The 23,210-nt window shown below is 40.3% G+C and overlaps 1 protein-coding gene across 1 annotated transcript in view; it reads left to right on the top strand.

Annotated features, from left to right (window-relative positions):
• The window catches only part of KCNK5 (potassium two pore domain channel subfamily K member 5), a 38,066-nt gene that overhangs the window by 5,722 nt on the left and 9,134 nt on the right, over positions 1-23,210 (top strand). The window contains exon 3 of the mRNA XM_083434512.1: positions 21,480-21,591. Coding sequence (XP_083290638.1) covers positions 21,480-21,591 — 112 coding nt within the window. The remainder of the gene's footprint in view (positions 1-21,479; positions 21,592-23,210) is intronic.

Here is a 23,210-nt window from a genome sequence, read left to right on the forward strand (position 1 = left end):
GAACCTTCTGTTCCCATTGGGTTCACTGAGGGTTACTCGGAAGTACGTTTGCTGAGAATGTTTTAAAAGCTCATATGTTGTTACAGGGAAGGACAAGTCTTTACTAACTGGTGATGTGTGAACTGCTATTTCAAAGCTCAACACTAAATACATGCAGCAGAAATTTAACAAAATAATTTGTTACATTTCACATCTGTACTGCAATCACAAAATCTACCCCTTTGCATTTCATGCCCTTTTTCTTGCAACTTCCTTCGTTCCTATACTCGCACATCTTCCAACTGATTATAGTAGTTCATATGCCTGAGGAGGTAGGCACAAAAACTTAGGCCATAATGGATCTGTGTATTTTGGCAATATACCCTGCAGCCTTTGTAGATATTCCCTCTGAAACAGTTGAAAACTCTCAGCCTCTGATTCCTCATGTATTGACATGACTTTGACTTGTGAAACTGAAGTGAGAGGCTGCCATAAAAATTATGATTGTAAAAAATCGTTATGGATGCAAAATGGCTTAATTGGGTGTGTTAAATCTTGATGGAGTTGATCAGCTTGGAACTCAGATGCAGATCCTGCATTTAATTTTGTTTGCTTGCCATTTTTCTTTACTTTGTTGTTGTTCAAGGATGCGTTGGAGAGGTCCCTGCTACCCTATTGTGCAAAATTGTTTAGCCAAGAATCATAGCATGTGTCCAATAGGAGTTATACTTCCAAACATCAAAAAATAAGTAGCCAGTAACTCTTTACACACTTTGGTGAGTGAAACAGCTGAGACACTTGTGAATTTTTATTTCCTTGAAAGTGGAATTGGCTGAGAGCAGTTTTTCTTACTTCCTGGCATAACTGCCAAACTAGTATTAATAACTAAATGGGACAAGACCCTATTTTCACAAAAATGGAAGCAAAGTGCTCTCTTCCCTGGAGTAAAAACAGTTACAGGAAGTTGAGGATGCACCCCAATGCCTTCCTGTGTAGGCGTCTGTCATTGCTGGAAAATTTTGGGTTCCATATTTCCAGACACAGACCCTTGAAGTGCAACTAAAGCACATCGCCCTACTCATGTTATGAACAACCACTGAGTCACAGAAACATGAGTAGGTTGTTGCATCATTTCCTTGGTTCTGTGTCTTGCACAAATTAGAAATTGTGCACCTCTTGTCTCCCTCATTCTCCCCCCTCCCCTCCGCCTCTCTCTCTATAGCGTTTGTCACGTACCAATTTATTTTTCAACAAAAACTTGATTGCATGTTATATTGCTATGTGAATTAAACAGATGTTAACATCTGCATTGTTGCTGATGGAGGAAGAAGAGAGGAGCAGCCACACCACACTCCCAATAACAGTGTTTAACCTGTGGCCTTCAAGATATTGTTAGACTATAACTCCTATCAGTCCCAGTTTGCATGGCCGATGGTCAAGAATGATGGAATGATGCAAGTTGTAATCCAACAACATTTGGAGGGCCAAAGTGTCCCAGCTCCTGGCATACTTTCTTTGAGGAATGTTTCCACCTTCATTTATAGCAAGAAGCTGTAGAATGGCTTTCTTTTCTCCCCATCCATCCCCCACCTCGCAATAAGCATTTATATTGTTGTTGAGCAAATGAGATTTTTTTCCTCAGCAAGTGAGCCATTGCAACTTGGAGTGCTGTCAAAATTATTATAATTATTAAAATGTATATACTGCCATTCATCCAAGGATCACAGGACAGTTTGCAGTATTCTATGTAGCTCAGCAAATGCCATGGACATCTTATTTCCTAAATGCATATGCCATTTAGGACCGTAACACCAAGATCCTGCCTACAAGGAGGGGTGTAAGGGCTGAAGTAAATTAAGATGAATACAGAATTTGCTGTGAAACTAATTTGCTATTCCTTGGAGTATGACTGCTTTCCCTATCATATATGGGAGCACAAGTCATCCAGCTTTTTTTAAAAGAGTGGAGGTCAGCAAGATGACTCCTGGCATCTTTTGTATTTATTGATTATATAATGAAAACTTGTCTTTGAATTAAGAGTTGCAGGACTATCTCCAAAAGGATGTAGTAGCAGCATGACTTCATTGTCTGGATAAGCTCTGTCTCACAACCCCATGACTAGTATAAGCCCCCTTTCATGCATGATGTGTAGATATACTCAGTGGAAATGTAGAGGTTTGTAGGGCTAGCCATATTACATTTTACATTCCTACTATTTTGATACCCTCACTCCAACTTCTGTCTGACATACACTAGAGCAGATTGGCCAAGAGCTGAGCCAGTTATATTTCAGACAGTGAATTAAGGACAATGGCTATCATGACCTTTCAAGATACATACCATTGATTGTCCCAGTTGGATAAGGGGTGGGGGTGGGAAGAAGCAGCTGCAGGAAGCCTAGATAAACCTAAATGTGAACAACAAGTTTGTGGCTTCTTACAAAGAACAGGATGCTATCTTCGCCAGAGCGGTCTCTTACCCCACCCTTGATTGGCTTCTGGGTACTTTAAAAAAGACATAAGAAAGAAAAGGAAGAAGAAGAAGCACAACATCTATATCCAAGTAAATGTGTAAGTATCTTGTACACTCTTGGTGGAATTGAAGCAACATTAACTCCTCCTGAAACTTGGAAATAACTACTGAGATATCTTCAGCTCTAGGACAACGCCTGAGAGAACCACTATTTCTGCCATTTGCACTATGCAATCCATTATTTACTTAATTCATTTACCTGAAACCTGCTTTAATCTGGTCCCAAGTTGTTCAGTAATAATGCCTTGGTATTAGTTAGGTATTAGTAACAACGCACTGAAGATAGTCCAGTACCGAATAGGCAGACAGAGCAGTTTCCTCAATATAATGTAATATGTGCATATCCAAGTACTGCATTTAACAACTTCACTGCAGTATCATGCAACAGCAGCAGCTTCCAGACCAGTCTGAAGGGAAGCCCCCAAGAGAGCACATTACAGTTGTGCAGTTGTGAGGATACCAATGCATGGATTATGGTGGCCAAGCTAGCCCTGTTCAGGAAAGGACATACTTGGTATACCAGTCTAAGTTGATGATAGGTGCTCCTTGCCAAAGAGGTTGCTTGGTCCTACAATGACAAAGATGGATTCAAGAGGACCTGAAAGCTATGTAGCCATTCTTTCAGAGGGAATGCAGTTTGTAGCAAGCTCACAAACTCCTGGACTTAGCTATTTTGTCAAAACTTCCAGAGAGACTTTGACACATAGTACCAATTTTCCTTACTGCCCCCCCCCCCCCCGGAAATGTATCAGTGGCAGACTTGGGCTTTCAAATTTCAGTGGCATCCTGTGCAACGCCAAAATTTGGTGCGCACACACACCGCCTCTCAACATACGTTCTATAAGTCACTGTTGCGGTGCCCTCTCAGCTCTGCCCCCAGTGTGGGCAAACTGGTCCCCTAAATCCACCTCTGAATATATGCAGCAGCGTTACATATTTTCTCCAATTGAGATGTACAGCTAAGGTCAATCATGTAATAGTAGTAGTAACACGAAATGTTTAGGGAGTAGCCAAGCTTCCATTTTACAGACATCTTAAGAATGCATATCCAGACCTGCTCCAGTATGGACAGCTGCTTACTTGGACAGAAGTCCCAACAGCTGCTCTCCTTTTTCTGGCCCACACATCATTGAGTCGATCCAGTTTCAGGCTTTATGATGCAACAGCGCTTGCAGCTGCACTTGTTTCAAAAGAAGGGTGTTACATTTTCAGTGGTTCCTGAAAATACAAAATTGGCTAAAAGAAAGAAGTTTGAGACAGCCGTTTCCTGCACTGTTGAGGTGGGGAGGGGTAATAGTTATTTATTTTTGTACTAAGCAGATGTAAAAGCTACAGAAACTGAGGACAGGGAGAAAAGAGAGCAATTAGTAGAAATTTGCTTCTTCCAGCAAAATGCGTCCTCCTGGTCATATTTTTCAAGGGCACTTTTGCCTTTCTTAGCTGCCTGCATCTAATACAGATCTTAGTAAGAGCAGATCGTGTTAGTTCTTTGAATGGCTTATCAGCACATGCAGCTAAACCTGCCATATGAAGCCGAACCACAAAGCAGCAACAATTTGTGTGAAGCCTGAAGTTCTGAGTGCAGAAATATATCCTGCAGGCACAACCCGGTGTTAAAAGCAAGACTGTTCAATACTGCACTCCACCATGGGGTTAGTGGTATGCTACTAACTAGAAGATGTGATTGCATTAAGGTACAGTATCACAGTGGCACAGTCCTTGTGCATATGCAGTCTTTGTGTTTATATTAATGTAAAGAAATTGCAAAGCTCACTTGTCACTGTAAGGCTTGGTTCTAATAGTACACTGAAACACTTTCTAGGTTCTCAAGCTTGATCCATTCCAGAAGTCCGTTCCAAAACCAAAGCGTTCCAAAACCAAGGTGTGCTTTCCCATAGAAAGTAATGCAAAACGGGTTAATCTGTTCCAGGCTTTTAAAAACAACCCCTAAAACAGCAATTTAACATGAATTTTACTATCCAACGAGACCATTGATCTATAAAATGAAAGCAATAATCAATATACTGTACTATAAAATAAATAAGACAGTATTGTAGTACTGTGCTTTCATGAGCTTTCCGTGTGTATCTGAAGAAGTGTGCATGCACATGAAAGCTCATACCAATAACAAACTTAGTTGGTCTCTAAGGTGCTACTGGAAGGAATTTACATACTATGGCATTTGACTAGCCTGTTTGTGTCTTTGTAAGAACGATAACAGCGTTTCAAAAAGTTTCTGTAGCAATCATATCAAGACTTGTAGCTGGTTACATGTTACCTTTTCTGAAGAACCACAGACGGAAACCCCCCTTTCCTTTTTCTTGCCTTCCGTGGTTTTTTTTGTTACTAGAACCCATGACAGCACAGGAAGTAGGTTTATTTTACACAGAGCCAGACCTTAAATAGCATTCTTTGCAAACCCCCCCCCCAAAATATTGAAATTCAAAGAAATTAAGAAAATGGCAGTTAGAACTCAAACTACATCCTTGAAATAGTATATTCTCTTTCCAGACAGAACAGAGTAAAACCTCCTGACAAATAACAGATTTGTATTAGTTAAGTTCTAGCCCCACTTACCTGAGACTAAGGGCTCATCCTCACTTGCCTTTTGCCTCACTCTTTCCAAGCAGAAGTCCATGCTTTAACACTCCAAGCATGCATTTATTTATTTATTTATTTTGCCCTGAGCTTCCCTCAGGAAAATCACTCTGTACAGCTAAACCAGAGCAAATGTCAATTCTGGTTTTCTGCAGATGGATGTTTATAAGCCCTAAACCTTATTGAATTCCACACGACTTCCATTTGAGTAGATATCATTAGCTTGCACTGTAAGACTGACTGTCCTACTAATTATAATGAAACAAACTTGTTCAGTTTTCCCATAAGCTACACCTTCGTATCCAAATGCAGTTTAGACAAACCTTTGCACTTTTAATGCAAGTTATGTGTCAAAGCCTCAACATTAATCTGTATTTAAATTATATTAAATTAACATAATTCAATTTAGGGCTATTAACCACATTAAACTGAGAGCAGCACTGTTAAATGTCCAAGCAGCTTTTTCTTTCTTCTCATTCAGCTTCATTTTATCTAAACTCCCAGAGGAATGAAGATGAGAACATCTCGTGCTTTAATTAGTCGAAGTTTTGCTCAATGAGAATACTATGCATTAGGTATGATTTGGGCTATATGGAGCACACCAAAGCTTTAGGGAACAATTCAGTGCTACCACTAATCCTCTATTTCTGGCAGTCCTCCTGACCACATCAGAGTGGGGCCAGATAAGGCCCTGTCTTTTATGTGGACTCGGATAACCAAAGTTTGATTATAAAGGCTCTATTTTGTGCCTTAGTTAAGCTTTTGAAAAATGTAAGTTCCTGAATATGGAACTTACATATGGAATATGCTGGCATTTTCAGGGTCTTGTGCCATTAAAGTGAAGGTATGCAAGGAGGCATCTCTCTCTACCTCCTTCAGCAGCCTTAAAACAGAACCTCACTTTTTCTACTTGGGTACACAGATCCATGTATGAAACACACACATACATGATCCAGCAAGTTTGAAGACCAGCTGTGCAGAACTGGGTGTGCTTCTTGCTACCACCCGCAACCACAAAATCCTCTGGAGTAGTGTTGGGAAAGAACTGGGATGATGCTACTGAGTTTTATTGTTTGTTTATAAAGTTTATTGTTTGTTTATAGTTTAATATCCCACTCTTGAGAACTGAAAAGCCTTGCAGTTAAGGATTAAAAATGAGGAACCAGTGGAAGCAGATAATAGGATGCAACCCAAAAAGAAACACAGACTGAAAATGAGGTATAATTTCCATGTACAGGTTCACATGTGAACTAAAACTGTATCACCCATGCAACGCAACTGGTGTTACAACTCCAGATTCTTTGCACTGTAAGACAGTGTGCTTGTTGTGCAGAATCAAAAGCAGATTACAGTACATTGGGGTGGGGAAGAGTCCCCCCCCCCCAGTTATCCATGCTGTTTCTTAAACCATCTGTGTTGACTGAACATGTCTCTTTAACTAAAATTATTTAATGACTCCTCTAAAATAGTTATCTAAATTGCTGTTTCATGACACAGTAACCAGTTACTGGTTTGGCAATAGTTTGTTTAGCTTGGATAGTTTGTTTAGCTGCTTCTCCTTTTTTTAATTATATGGGATGGATGTTCTCTTGGATTTCGTTTGGTTTACATGTAGGACAACTAGATGGAAACTCACTATGAAATGATGAACTTGCTGTTTCCAGCTGAAAATAAAGATTTTGTAGATTCAGTGTATTGTACCTACAAGTGGAGTCAACAGCGGAGCATGTGAGTCAGATACCTCCTCTCTTTGAGTGGGAGTGTGTCTAGTTTCGGTGTGAGGTCTAGTTTAGTGGGCGGGCATCCTATGGTTTTCCATATGTTGTTTCATTTCATTTCCCACCAGCCTCAGCCAACATCGCCAATGATCAGGGATGATGGGAGTTGTTGTCCAGCAACATCTAGAGGGTCACAGGCTAGCCAGCTTTGCTTTAGATACTTGTAGTCTAAACTGGGAAGTAAATACTGCTGAGGTCAATAAGGCTTGCCCAAGTAAGTGTGCACAGGATGGTAGCTTTAGGTAATTTTTTAGGAGGAACAACGATCGAAATTGCGGTCCATTGTTGTTGTTCTTAAGAATTCAGTAAGATTCCAGAGCTTTCAGGAACAGAAACCTCCTGCAGCAGCCTGTGTGTGGGTTTGTTTGGCACATCAGGTTAACTAACTTTGAAATATGTTAGCTTGCATGAGTATTGACTGTGTGCCTTTTTATTTATATTTACATTTTATAGTAGTATACTTTGCCTTTCAACCAATAGCCCTTGATGTGGCTGTTTAGAGTGTTTTCTCATTTCTGTTAAATACTTACACCACTTGAATTTTATTTGTTCATAAAATACTAAGAGTGTGGCCTGGGGGGGGGGGGCGGGCTTAGCTCTATAAAGTGAGCCATCTTGCTAACTGTTTTAAAGCCAAATCATTTTTGTACTTTGAATTCTCCAGTTTGGGGTCATCGCCGTGTTTTGAAATACATATAGTAGAAAAGGGCTGACACGAGGGGAAAGATTCTTCTTTTAAAATAACATCCCACAAAAGGGAAGGTTGTCTTGCCACAACAGTGGTTCTGATTTCCCAGGATATTTTTCCATTTTCTCTAAAATATTCAATCCTTGTTCTCCATGCCAAGGGGAACACTGAAGCAATGAAAGTGTGTGCTTGTGTCTTGGGAGGAGTCCTGTCCTCAGGCAGACATGCTGTGTTTGGTCAATTACTCTTCTGTAATTTTCCATGCACCGCCTATAAACATCAGAGAATTCTGCAAAACTTCATTTGCCATCTGTCTTGAAAAACCAAGCTATCATTTTTCAGAAGAACAAATATCTATCTGCTGATGATTGAGCTAGTAGATGTTTGCAAAGCTCTACAGGGAAAACAAGATGCACCATTCTTCTGTATCTCACTTTGATTTAAGATCACACTATTTCAACAGAAGTTATCAATACTGGTGTCCATTTTTTTTATACTTCTATGGTTTTTAAGTCTGTGAATTCTCTTTTAGGCAACTGAATTCCAAGCTTCTTGTCTTGAAGCAGTGTCTATGTTTTTCTTGTGTTTGAGCTTTTGGGGATTAATTATAAATAAAATTTTGTATCTAGGAGCACAAGCATCATTTGTACTTCTCATCCTCATACACAGGCTGCATATATCACACTAAGTCAAACTATGGTTTTATTAACTCAGAATTTGGTGAAACAAGCCACGCTTAAGCCACAAACCATCCAACCAAACAAACAATCCTAGGTCTGTTTTGTTTTTCATTGACTTGTTTCCTCCCCCCCCCCCTTTCCTCTCCTTGCTCTCCTGAAAGCCATTGAAGTACCCTGCTCCTGCTCACTGGATCACAGTACCCCTTCCCATTGGCCAGCTGCTAGAGAGGAGGTGTGGAAATTTTCTCTTGAGTGCTTCATTTGCTGTTGTCAACAGCTAATTCCCCACCTTCCCCTATCAAAGAAATACCTGGAGTTCTTAGCAGTGCACAGTTTCTTAACCCTTTTACTTGCTCCACTTTGCTGCTGCAATGTTTATTGGCTTTATTTCCCCAGCTGCACTTTATAGAAAATTTAGGGAGAGTTAAAGGCCACAAAGCACACCCTTGCTTAATGCACACACTGGCATCCTAGTTCACCTAGGTCAGTTCAGGGAGTGAAAATATGACATGATTATTGTGTCTGCTGCTACCTGTGTGAATTGTTTTTGAAACCATGAACAGCAGGTATCTGGCACATAAACATGACTTGAAACCCTTCCCTACTGGTTAAAGAGGCATGTAATAAAGCTGCATTTAGTTGCAATCTTTCAACAGTGGAAACTTTTCAACAGTGCAAACATGTACTAAGAAAATAATTCAAAAAGGTCCCTTTTAAGTTTTCCTCTGCTATGCATGTTGCAGCTGTGAAACAAAAGCCACATTGGTAGGGAAAGTGATATTGTTACCAGGCAGAGTTGGTAGTGGCAATGGCTTAGCACTGAGAGCAATTTTGCTTTACAGCTGCTCTTGCGTAATGTCTCTGCTTGGTGGACAATTTTGATTGTCAAATCATACTTAAAGCATAGTTAAGGAAGTCCCCATGTTTGCACATAATGTTAAATCATAGTTAAGTTCAGTAAGCCAACAGATATCCATGGCTTATCTCCACTGATGAACCATAGTTTATAAGCTAAAGTTAAGGCACTGGGCTTGGTTTGCAAATAATTCTAAACCATGGTCCATGCAAATCAGGCCACATGAATTAGGGTTTTAAGTTGTACTCTGACAAATACAACACTGGGATAGCCACATTTTAATGGTAGTTCATTTAAATATTTTGATTTTGTGCAGGTTTTATAATATGCTTTAACACTTTAAATAGAATTCTGTACTGAAGAAATCTGCCCACACCAAATTGTTCGGCTTTCTGACAGCAGGCTTTTTCTCAACTGCTGCTTGTTTGTCTTTAACCACTGTTGACACTGATTTCTGTTTTCTGTTCTGAAGTACTCTCCAGACTTCATGACAGGGAGATAATTCTTGGCTGTTTTAAATGCGGGGAAATCATCCAAATTTGGAAGGCCATTCCAAACCCACCCCCACCCCCACTCCAGTTGCCTCAGAAGTAAAACATGTCCATTGTGTAGTTATGTTAACTTGCAGAATTAGTATCTGTTAAGAGGACTGGTAATCAGTCATAGCTCTTCTGGTCAAGGATGCCTGTAACTTATTAACTAGAAATGGCTTCTGCAGTTGGGGAAAAAGAAATAGAAAGTAAGTTCAGTGTTAAACCAACATGTAAGGATGGAATAATTGTGCTTTCATCCTAGCTTCTGCTTATTTGCTCTGACATCATGCAAGTAGGTCAAAAGTTCAAGGATGACAGTGATTTGCTCTGGGTGTGATCCAGCAGTCTGTGATGCCTGGTAACCTTTTGTTGGCAGTATGGTGTTCATTTGCACTGTAAGCTGCAGGACAATGGACAAACAGAGGACCCAATTTATAGTTGCCAATTTACATGCCATGATTTAAGTTTTCTTTTATCTTTTTTGTTAATGCATGTGAGGACAGCATGCGTAACCTTTCCCTATTGCAATGTCTTCATGAACATAGGTTCATATAGTAATGAGTTTGTGGATGCCAGATCCTCCCCTAAATTCCTGGGTCTAGTGGTTCTTGGAGTTTAATCAATGCTTAGAGTCTTAACATGGGATTGCCAGGTGTTGAATTTAGCAGTGTCAAAATACAGGTCAAACCAGTTTTTCAGTGCTCAGGAAATCACCTGGGAGAAGAGCCATAATGGAGAACAAAAGAAAGGTAATGGGCAACCAAACAAAGCAGATACGCTATGCTGGACAGCAGATGGGTGTGAGCCCCCACTTCCACTGAGAGATAGTTAGCAGGAAAAAAGCAGAGTTGTATTTGGATTGCAGGTGGTTGGGATATGGGCTAGAGAGAGAGAAGTGTCAGGCTGTTAAATGCAGCAAGCTGAGCAGAGGGTCAGAGAGACATCATTTCTTTCTGGATCCAAGGCTGCAGCAATGAGAGAAACAGGACCCTCTTGGAGTGTAATGCTTTACACCCTTCCATCATCATAGGCTCAGGTTGTATATGTGTGTAATTATCATAAAGACACCACAGTCTCTGCTGTGCCTCAATTCCAAAGGAAACAAGAACCCTGGGTAAGCAACTGGACCCCTGGAATCTCACACCACTCAGAGACTGGAATGGTGTGCAACAACATGTTGTCAGATACTGCTGGCTTGCCACCACAATGCAATCTTTTTTATGTTTTCTGGTAGCATTTTATCAGTAACCTATGAAGAAACAGATTAGGGAACTGTATAATGCCCCAACGAGGAATCAAAAAGAAGTATTTAATAGTAAATGTATGTAAAGATATCCTTTGCTTCTAAAACTGCCTGTAACATTGGCACTGAAGGAGCGTGGTTTTAGCTTGTTTTAAACAGCTATTTATGTTGAGTGCCAACATTAATTGCTCTGATCCTGCCCCCAGCTTAACAGTGCAAAGTTCAGACTTGTTCAAAGGAAAACCAATTGCTGCAGATCCTTTAAGATCCAGGTATCCTTTAAGCTTAATTGTTACCATCTTCACTTTACATGCATATTCTAAAACCTGGTTTGTTTGTTTGTTAGTTAGTTTGTTTATTAGATTTTTTACCCACTCCTTCACCATGGTATACAATAATAGAAACAATTACAATTCTAAAACACATAAAACCATTCCAAGTGGAACAGAAACATTTGCCTTGTTCATTTTAGTTTAGTTATGCCTCGTATCTCAGGTCATGCTTTATTCCTTTCCCTGGAGCCTGAGTGATTCCAGCATTCAGTGCAATGGAAACTGCTCTGGTTTTGTGGGCTTCTGGTGAGCCTCACTGAGGTAGTGGTGGGAGATGATACATATGTTTTGGTTTTTACATTTTTTTATTTTTATTGCACTGAAGTTGTTGCTCACCCTTTGATTAATAAATAGTGCTTGTAACAGAGCTGTTGTTAGGACATACAGTGGTACCTCGGGTTAAGAACTTAATTCATTCCGGAGATCCATTCTTAACCTGAAACTGTTCTTAACTTGAAGCACCACTTTAGCTAATTGGGCCTCCTGCTGCTGCCACGCCGCCGGAGCACAATTTCTGTTCTCATCCTGAAGCAAAGTTCTTAACCCGAGGTACTATTTCCGGGTTAGAGGAGTCTGTAACCTGAAGTGTATGTAACCTGAAGCATATGTAACCCAAGGTACCACTGTATAGATATAGAGATATAGATAGACAGATATAATCACAAAGGCTGGTGATGAAGCAGAGTATAGCTACTATGAAGCATGATTCCCCTCCCTCTCCCATTTCCTTTTTTAAAAATGGAGTATTCCTAAATCTCTGGCAAATCAGCTGGTAGATAATAAAATAACAAAATCTTGGACGACATCTCCTCCCTCCCTCTCCTGCAGCAATCAGAAGTAAAACTATGCCCAGTGTGTGTAGTTCTGTTACATAAGAAATAAACAAGAAACCCGGCAGCATTTACTTGCATGCTTTAGATTTCAGACTTTGCCACAAGCTCTGGGCGCTTTGTTAGGTAAGAAACAGAGGTTTGTTCAGATGCAAGTCTAGGCTGCTGGCACAGTAAATAACAGACGGACAGCAATAAATGAGACATCGTGCCTTGAAGCCCCAAAATATGTGAACACTCAGTAGTACTGTTATATAAATGCTACAAAAAGGATCTGAAAGAGCAAAGCTGTTCTCTCAAAGTATGATTTGGTTTCTCGGTGCTTTTTGCATTAAAAAGCCATTATTGGGGAGGAACAGCAGGGGAGGGCTTCATAGCCAGCTGTAGACTTCCCAGAAGAACCAGACCGCCCAAAGTTGAATCAAGGATGTTGGACTACATACACTCTGATCCAGCAGGAGTTGTTACATATATTTGTGTTGCTGAGATGCAGATTTTATTATCCACTTGCTCATTAATCAGTTGATAGGTTTAACAGGTAGCCCAAATCTAGCTATATTTATTCCAACGTAGGTCCTACAGATTCCAACCAAATGTGTTCGCAAATAAGCATCGTTAGGATTGCAACCTTAAATTTTGTGTTGGATGTTTTAACTTCACTTTTCTCTGCAGTGGTGTTACTCACTTTGGTTCTTTAAAAAACCTGTGCAGCACATAGGCCAGCTGATAAGAGGGGGAGCATAGCCAAAATTTTAATTTGATTATAGCCTGACTCACCAGGTAATCCACTTTATGCAGTGCATAAAGTTCTCCAGCTGCACCTGCACAGCTGAGAAAAGTTCACGTTTCAGTGGAGAAATTGCAACAGCACTTTGAACTTTGATTCCATTCCTTTGAAAGATAACTGCAAGTCAAAACAACTGCTGAAATGATTAAACGGTATCTGCTAGCAACAATCAGTTCTTCACAATAGGCAATAACAGATGAAAACCTGAATAAGGCCTTAGCAAATTTAAACAGCTATCAAAGAGTGCAAATAGTATTAACGTCTGTACTTTGAACACTCCCCGCTTTTCTCCCCCCTTGCTTCTCTCTTGCTTGGGTGGAGCAGCAAAACTGGCAGCAATTCTTATATATCTCATAGATAGCTTAGTCTTCCAGAAACTGCAATAGTGTATAGGGTGGGAGTCAACATGCACCTCCTAATGCAGGTCCACTTCATGTGATGGCCCTGTTTTTTCATGCATTTCAGAAACTAGATGTCGGGGAGTGGTGCCACTTGCAGCAGTAAAATCTGAATCCACTCCTCTGAAGGGAGGTGAACAATTTTCACAGCTATTTTTCAGTGTTTGCAATGAATACCTAGGTGCTAAGAGAGGGCCACACACAGTGTAAGGAATACATAGTGTTTTCCAAGTGAAATTTGACTGTCCATCAGTGGCTGCTAGCCACGATGACCAAGTCACAGCTGGGGAGGGTCCTGCTTGCATAGGCATCTGGTTGGTCACTGTGAGAACAGAATGGGGGACTAGATGAGCCTTTGACCTGATCCAACAGGGCCCTTCTTACATTACGTTTGTATCCTCCATTTCTAAGGGTCATGCTGTACGTAACTACTGTTTGGAAGTCAGCATTTTATGAATATAGATATGATCTGCCAGGACATTATGTGAACTTTCCCCAGTTTCCTGCTTTATTTACCTGGCTCCCATTATGCCTTTGGGCTAATTCACAGTAAAGTTTCCCTATAAGAAATAAGCCAAAGCTCTTTTAAATTGTCTTCAGATAGCTAAATTTATGCTCAATTAATTTTATACTGCATCGCTCTGCCAATGAAGCAGAAGAGGGTGTGGGGTTCTAATCTCAAGAGTCTCATGATCTTGCTATGAATCTTCTGAAAGGAAGTAAGTTATACACTATCTTCCTAATATATCAGCTAGGCTGGGGCAATGATTAAATTAGAAATAACATTTTGCTCCTTATATGTTTCTCATGAGTAAGGAGACCCACGTATTCAGATGTTTATGTCCCTGTCATTTTGGCAACATTACAAGTAAAGTGTATGATAACACTTTGCAAGGAGATGGGTGATAAGATTGGATGTTGACAGAGTTATAAGTTGGTGATGCAGTTAGATCTCCAAACAAAGTAACTAGTCTTCATACCATATAAGACTTCCCATTGTTCTCATTTCAAGAGATGATGCCAGATGACTGATTTATAGGGTGTGAGGGGTTCAGTTTAGTAAATGTGAAGTAGACTTCCACACCTAATGCATATGTTTCTCTGCCAAGAAGATGTTACAAACTTTGCAGGGGACCATGAGATCATCAAGATTTGGGGGAAATTGAGTTTAGCAAACAGCCACTTGTGGCTGAAGCAGATAGACAGGAAATGCTTCTCAAAACATTGCATCTTTGCCGCCTGAGGCAAAATGGGAAAGTAGCTGTAGCCTAACTTACCGGGGATCACATGGTGGTGGGTTCTAGCAAGATCTCTTGAGATTTCTTGAAAACCCTCACAGGTTCTCGCCAGAAGCCACTTCTCCTCACTTCTCCAGCAGTGACGCCCCTTGGATTCTGCCTCCTAAGCCAGCTGCCTCAGTCCACCTCATGGGTGGGCCAGCCCTGGGATCTGTAGCCCAGCTTCATCTGGGTGGGCCACAAGTTCCCCACCCCTACTAATGAGCCTGTTAAAGTAATCCCTGCTGATATGGGAATTGGTATATGCAGCTACTTATCATCTCAGAGTATCTCTGGCTTTTGCATATATATATGATTAATGACCCACTCTTCCTTCAGTGCAAGTGCACATGAACGTTGATGCTGACTCATATCCTGGACTCTTTCACCCCTAAGCCCTTCGAATTTTGCTTTTCTATTAAGGTCAGTTAAATGAAAGTGTAAAATTCCCCACAGGTTGCAAACCTCTAGGGTGTTGCCTGCCAGCTTGAGACAATGCAATTCACCTGTTTGTTTTTCTCTCACCCCCGAAGGTCACTGAGCATTCCCAGAAAAGTCAAGTATCAAACAGAATCTCAAATAATGTTACTAGTAAGAGGGAAGCAGTGAGTGATTTAACAGCCATCCTAAGTCAATTTCCTAGAGTCCCTGAGAGACTGCTGTGTCAAGTGCCTGAGGCTGCTTATAAGAGTTGCTTGTTTGGCTGTTTGCTCCTGACCCTGGTCATGTGCCAGTAGGTTTCAAGCAGCTGGGGAGGCAGAGGCCAAGTGAACATTCATAACATTACCATTTATGTCTGAGATGGGAAATTGGGATGGGCAGTAACCAAAGGCCTGAGTGCTCATGATTTGGATACACTCTGAAGAAGTCCTAATTCCTAGGAATGTATTTGTTACGCACACATTTGCACATACGCATCTGGTCTCCTATTCAGTGCTTGGAAAGGAGTTGACACCTTAAGTGACGGTTAAGAAAAGTGGTGAAGCTTATCTCCGAAGTTGCATGTGATCTGGTCATTTGCCCCTTTTTTGCAGCTTCTTTTTGCTCCGCACCAAAGTTCTTTGCTTCAGCCTCTTTCCACCCTTTCTCTAGCATCAAAATGCTGTGTTTATAAAATTTCTGGTTATAAACATATCTGGGGGAAAACAGAAAGAAGAGGAAAATCCCCTTTCTTGTGTGTGAATAAGTTTCTGTCTCCAGACTGCTGGTTTGTGTTGCTGTTTTTATGTAGACCCATGTGATTATGTTTTATCCAACCTCTGGGTCCCCTTTCTTGTTTGTTGCCTTGATCTGTCATCCTTCTCTCCAAAGGGCTAGTGATGAAATCAAAGGCAGGACTGCAGGGAGAGCGGCTGGAGGGCTTATTGTCTCCTACTATTTTGCTCTGTTGCTGCTGGCTTCTGTTAAAATAAAAAACTGCTGAAAGAGGAACAGTGATATGAAGTTTCATCCGATTATAAATTCAAACCCCATGCTCCTGGGCTGTTTTGTTGTGATTGGCTAAATCGTTGGTATTTTGTGTGTTCCTGTGATTAGATAACAGATCCACAGACATTCCACTATCTTGAAAGAAATTACATAAGGGGCTTGGAAGCAGGCATTAAATGCATATTCTCGTTTCTAAAATTTGAGTGTTTCATCAAATAAGGAAAATAATAGTACAATAGGGTCACATAGGACAAATACATACAACATGGATAATGATATATAAAAAGATACATATAAAAAAGCAAACATTAAAAACAAGTGACATTTTACTAAAAATTACTGGTGTTATTTTCTTTTTTATCAACAACTATACTTACTGAAATCACATGCAAAAATTGCATTCCTGGATAGGCTTGCTGAAACAATATTATTTGTAGCAGATGCCAAAAAATGCAGTAAAAGTTCCTGCCTAATATGAATGGGCAGGGAATTCCAAGTGTTGGGTGCTTCCATATTAAAGGATAGATTTCTTGCAACTGCAGAACAAACCTTTTGCGGCACTAGAGAGGCAGTGTGTTCCTGGTTAGTTAGCATTGACCACAGGACCAGAAATCATTGCCATTTCTCTAACTCAGCTACTTTTGGCATCATCATACTGACTGTCTGGTCCCTAATTGGCTAGGACCACTAAAGTGGATATCAGAGCAGAGAAATGGTACTGAATTATTTGCAGTCCAGGAGAAAAAATAGCTGCGAACCTCCACCCATAAAAATAAGCAGGTTTGGGGCAATATTTTGAACCCCTCAAAGGCTCATTTGCCCTGAAAATATTTCTAGGCTAACATTTCAACACATCCCTATCTGAAAACTGTATAGCCTTTATATTGCAAAGTGTTCAGTCTAGCTCTTTACTAGAGCTTAATTTTGTCACTGCCTGTGTTGCTATTCCTGCTTGTGTTGACTTGTAAACAGCCTTGTGCCAAGGTGTATAAGAATAAGCATCATCTGATGAAACCTATTGCAGCAAAACAAGTTTTTATATGACCATAATCTTCTGCTTTATCTGAACAGATAAGAATTGTGACTGCGCTAGCATACCTTCCGATAATATTGTGCAGTTGTAAAAAAACACCAAGCTGTTTTATAAGGCTTTAGAGCTGCCATTTTGTCAGGGAATCAGGTGATTCCTTCGCAGTGTTGAAATTTTTCAGGCGTGCTTCTAGGCTTTATGATAGAAGAGAACCTGAGGAATCTGGAAGCATCTCTTTGAAGCCTCAGGAGCAGCTGAAAAACTGGGCAGTGCTTCTATTATGCACATGTTGGTGCTTCAGCTCTGCTTTCAGCTCTGCCCTTTAGGCTCTTTATTCTGAAACTTTTAAAGCAACCTTTCACAGCCAAATTTAAGAAAATCTGAAACACGACGCTTACTAGTTAGATTGTTTGAATGACCCAAATATTATTTACTTCAGTGTGTTGTGGAATGTCTTCAGCTCAGAGTTATTACTTTCTTTTTATACCATGCAACAATATTCACTTCTTTCCGGCCTCGTGATTTTTTTATTTTTAATCTCAGTTGTGTCTGCTTCAAGGTTGTACATGTATCCTAAGGCAAGGTAAGCAACAATTAACATAGCTGAGGTGAGATTGTAATTTTGGAAGAGATTCCTGTTGGTTCTATGCTCTTAGAACTATAATTTATTTGTTTAAAACTTAACCCCTGTTTCCTTAAAGGCTTAGGGTGGATATCAACAATTTTAAAGTTTGAGGAACTCGAATTGCAGGAGCCATGTGACTAAGCTTTGTGGGTAGGTTACCATGTGCCTTTAAACGTGAGTTGTGTGTATGGCTTCTAGCTATATGCTGGCAAGCATAGCAGTTTTGCTTCATGTTCCTCTAGTCTAGTACCTAATTACTTAAAGGCTGGAGCAGATGGGGCTCATCATCTATGAGAAGGAAAACTCTGATCCTAAACCTCTGTTGCCTTGAGAGATATCTTTGGGAGAAGAAAATGCTAAGAAGCCTACACCAATCCAGAATGGAGTCCCTAAGACCGTTGGATGGCACCTCGTCCACCTCATTCCAGCAACTCCTGCAGCCAAGCTGATACCAAACCTATTGCTCTCGGGGAGTTCATGTCAGTGCTGCTAACACAGTGGTTTGTCTTCTTCCCTGGAGGCACACTCTTGAGATCAATGAATGGCAACCACCACTGCAAAAACAATAGGAGTTGGCACAAAATAAGGCCCATGTACTGAATTATGCTGAAGAGAATCGGAAGAAATTATAAATAAAAGCAGGTTTCCAATTATTTAGGAACAATCCTACACACATGCATGTATGCAATGTATGCAAAAAAAACCAAAACCACATGACCTTAACAGAAACAAGACTTGCAAGTTTCCATTTTTAAATAAAAATTTAATGCCTTTAGGATAAAACTCTAGATACCCTGATAATAACTAAGCGCTCTCTAAAAGACAAACAAACAGGACAATGCCTGCTCTGTGTCATGCCACTTCAGAAGTGTCCTGAATTTTTATGGCTTGATTGTGTATTTTGAAATGAACTCCATATTGCTTCAGTTCCATGTTGAGATTTATCATAGCCAAAAGACATGAGGAAAAGAATGAAAGCTGTGTCAAGCAAGGCCATAGCTCATCCTAGGTAAAAGCATGCCAATGGGGACAAGAGGGAGGTGCAGCTTTGGCAGAAGAACAGCTGTGAGCGCGAACTTGTGAAATGTTGACACAGCAATGAGACGAGTTGGCCCTGTAGCTTCTCAGGATATGAACTGCATTGATATGCTCTTCCTCTCCATCTGCTGATTTATGCCTCCCGCCTCTTTACCCTGAAACACAAGCACTTGAAGATTGTGTCTGCTATTTCATATATGAGGAATGGGAGAAAGCCAATTTGAAAGAAGTTGTATTAACCATCACCTGTTAATGCTGCCATAAATCTAATTAATTTTCAGGGGAGGAGGAGGTGCCTCAGTTTAACAGCAAGATATCCAAAATTCTGTGAGCCCAGTAGTTTCGGGTGGCCTGTTGTAAGATTGAAACTTCCCAGTGTAGTCATCTGTATGTGAGAGGAAGAAGAAACTATTATGCATGTGTTGCTTCACTGACTCTTTGAATTGCAGACAAGGGTATAGATTGAAATACATAATTGAACAGAGATTGTGGTTAATGAAGTTATCTGCATAAGATTTAGCATATTGAGCTGTTTCAGACATTGTCATAAACCATTGTTTTTCATGACAGAATTGAGCCACATTGACCCTTATGCTTGTCCCCTCCCCTCTCTCCCTCTGGCACAGTCATATGAATATTTCACTTCTGTTTTTTATTATGATTATTAAGCACAGCTGCTTGTTTTGACCAGCCCAACAAACCATGCTTAATCTTAACTCTGGTTTTCTGTGCAACAAGCCAAATTTAAGCCATGGTTAAGAAGCTGCCTTGTATTTTTTAAACGAACCATACTTAAGGTTAGCCACAATTTAGGGTTTGGGTGTTCACTAAACTGAGGTCAATCAAAAAATGGAAGTGAAAGCTTCCGATCTCCCCTTTGCAACCCTGTCAGAGGAGAGGAGTAGTGGATGAGACCACGGTTTATTATGTAACAATAAATCATGGTTTATCGTGACATCCAGGATGGCCCAACCAGCATAAGGCACAGTGGCATTCAGATTCTTTGATTTTACTGTGGGAGTCTGAGGTCATGAAATATCACTTGGCCTTAAAAGAGGAGTGACGGGGAGAGATATGGAATTGCTACACCTCTTCCTAAAAGGGCTCTGGGCAGTTCAATCAGTCCACTCAGTTGTGTGGAGCCCATGCTGTGCAGCAGTGCTGCATGTTTTTCTGATAACTTAAATCATACCCATGCAAACCAATTTTGTTCTGCCATTTATGAGACCACATAGTGAAAATCGCCAAAGTCATGGCACAAATGGCTTGCCTCATTAGACCATGCTCCCTGTGGTTGCATTCCATTTTCTGAGTGCGGCCTTAACTGATTGTGGAAATAGCCTCTTAGCTGGGTCAGCAGTTTCGTCCTGATCTTAACTTTGTTTATATCTTCTCTTTCTTCGTCATCTTGTGTTATAAATACAATGTATGTGCTCGTTTTGCTATTGGGTCCTTACCTGCTGGGCAAAAGGCTACTTACAGTTGTCAGGTATATGCATGACATGGGGCAGGTTTTGACATAATTTCATGTATGTGAAGTTCAGTATATTCTCCATTTCTGAAGGCTACAGTTGTTTCTGAGGTATACACTAAATACAGGCACTCAGTTTTGCTCTTTTTATCAGTAGGTTGACAGTGATTTCTCTGGAATTCAGCAAAAGCAAGGGTGTTTCTTCACTTATGGGGAAGTGTGAGAGTCCTAGTGATGTCAGAGACAGTTTGTACTGTGAGACACTAGGTGCTATGTGAATATGCAGATGCTGAGGTTGGCCATACAACCCCCACCTTAATATTACCGTAAATCATCCCTTTAAAGCCCCAGGCTCCTGACATCTTTCTCCCTCATCCCTGAAAGGAAAATCTGAAGGGATTGCAAAATTCCTCTTCAATTCCCTTAAGTAGTTTTGGTTTTAAAGGTTTGTTTTAAGAAAAACAAAATTATTGGTTCATTGGCTCCAATCAATGCATATCTCTTGCTGGGATCCATATATGCAATCTACAATGGACCAATAAAAAAGGTTGGAAGTGCAGTGTGTCCCAAAGTAATGCCTACAGAAAGTCGAGGTCACCCTTGTTAAAAACTGCTGTACTTGGAGAAATGTTTAAAACACTGAAATGCTTAAGTCGCAGGAATGGGCTCGCTTGCCACAAAATGCCCAAAATAAATATTTAGTGTTCAAATTGGGACAGCAAGTCTGAAAGTTTCTTTGCACTCAGTTCCCTTTCTCAGTTAGCCCTGATAGCATGAAATTCATTTAGGAAATGAGGCAAAGAAAAATAAACTGAAAAGCCTGGTTTCATGGAGGCTTGCCTGAGCACAGCAAGTGTACAAGCCCTCCACTGTGCTTGTACTGTTTTCATTTGAACAGCTTTGCCAAAAGACTCCATTCACCATGCTTACGCTCTGGCCTTGATAAGACCCAAAACAACATTGCGTGTTCTTTAAAGCAGCACCAAGAAATCGTTCTCAAATTCAGTTTATCGCTTACTGCATTTGAAAACTGGACTATAGACTATCCCAAGTGACTGCAGAATCTAATACAAAAGATAGCGCTACAGCTTTGAATAGTTACTCTTTTAATTCCAATTACTTCCAAAATCTACAGCTATTAAATACTATAGGGTTTTGAAAAATATTATAAGCTGGGAGGTACTAGATTTTCTTGCCAATCTTAAAATTATCATTGATAAATTGATAAAATTGAACATGTGTGAATGGGGTAAAATATTTTTCAAAGACTGCATTTTATTTTCGTAATGGAAAAAATATTTTCGTAATGGAAGAATGACTTGTCTTGTTTAACTCTCTGGGTGCATTTTGAGTGACCGCTGCCATTTTTTCTATAGGTGGTATCAGAAGCTGCTGGACAAGGGGTTTCTATTGATGCCAATGACACCTTCAACTACTGGAACTGGCCTAATGCTGTCATCTTTGCTGCTACTGTGATTACAACCATTGGTGAGTATTTGGCTTGCTCTTGCTTTCTGAATATTCTCCTTCTTAAACCTCTGGTGAGCAAAGAATGCATAAGTCCCCCATGACATTGTTGCGAAGAAGATGGTAAAATGTGGGTTGAGTGAGGTAACTGTTAGGTGGATTTGTAGCTGGTTGACTGACCAAACCCAAAGAGTTCTCACTAATGGTTCCACATCATCCTGGAAAAAATAGACAATTTGGGTGACTGAAGGTTCTGTTCTGATCCCATTGGTGTTCAATATCTTTATAAATGACTTGGATGAAGGAATTGAAGGGTTGCTCATCATATTTGCAGATGACAGCAAACTGGGAGGGGTAACCAATGATGCAGAAGACAGAATAGGCATTCAAGAGGACCTTAACCAATTGGAGAACTGGACCTGAACTAACAAAATGAATTTCAGTAGGGACAAATGTCAGGTTCTTCCCTTAGGCAGGGATAACCAGCTGCACAAATATAAGATGGGGAACACGTGGACTGCCAGCAGTACATGTGAAAAGGAACAAGGGGTCTTAGTAGACCACAAGCTTAACATGAGTCAACAGTGTGATGCAGCAGCAAAAAGAAGAAGCTATTGCTATTCTAGGCTGCATCAGTGGAAGCCACAATCACAGTCATAGTCCTGCTCTATTCTGCCATGGTTAGATAACACCTAGAGTATTGTGTCGAGTTCTGGGTACCACAATTTTGAGTCACAAAAGTGATTCAAAGCGACTAAAATGAGTTGCCACAATCAAACCAATAAAAGCTTTATGTATTATTTGTGCCTCATTCCCAAGCTAGAGAGAGTATGAAAGAAAACAGTGTTAAAGGGTTTATTTACGCTGCTTTTTGTTTTGCAAAATTTTTCATGTTGTTAAAAAAAATCTTGTAAGATGTAGGAAAACATCAGAGCCACAGTCTGTTTGTTTGTCTTGAGAAAGAACATGCTTAGTGTTAGAAAACATACTGACCAGAGTAGGTGGGCAAGGGGAGGTAGAAACCTTACTGCATAACCAAATAAAGCACTATGTTCTACTTGTTACCATTATTTAAAATAATTTGAAGGAAACTTGACATTCTTTCCTCCTCCCCCTGCCCAGAAAAACTTTGTATAAACAGTTCAAGAAAGCAGAAACTGGTTTAAACTTGAATATTCTTATGGGCTCTGCTCTCCCTAGGTCCTTGTTTAGTGTATTTTCAGCCACGAGGACTGAAAGCATAAGAGAGTTGTTTTTGTCTTTCTCTCTTTCAGTGGCAGGTGGCTGAGCAATTTGGTATATGCCATATAGCTTGGGTGCCAGTTTTTGTGGCAGTTTTCATGGCATATGTAACCTGTCTGAATCCTTAAATAAAATATCTTCTGATCCCATCTTCATAACCATGTAGAATAGCACAGAACAGAGGTGTTTGCACAGAGCAACAGCTAAGTGAGGTGGTTCCTCCACCAGCATTGCAGATCAATCATGAGATGACAGCCTGGCAAATACAATGTCTTGTTCAGTATTCAGCTGCATGGTTACTGACTGGCTTCTGAAATTTCACCGTCTATCCACTCATTTTCAAACGCCTTTATTAAGGGCCGAAAACTTTACTTGTTTTAAACCGGAAAGCAAAGAAT

Source organism: Podarcis tiliguerta (genome assembly GCF_965153285.1).
Source record: "Podarcis tiliguerta genome assembly, chromosome: 3".
NCBI lineage: Eukaryota > Metazoa > Chordata > Lepidosauria > Squamata > Lacertidae > Podarcis > Podarcis tiliguerta.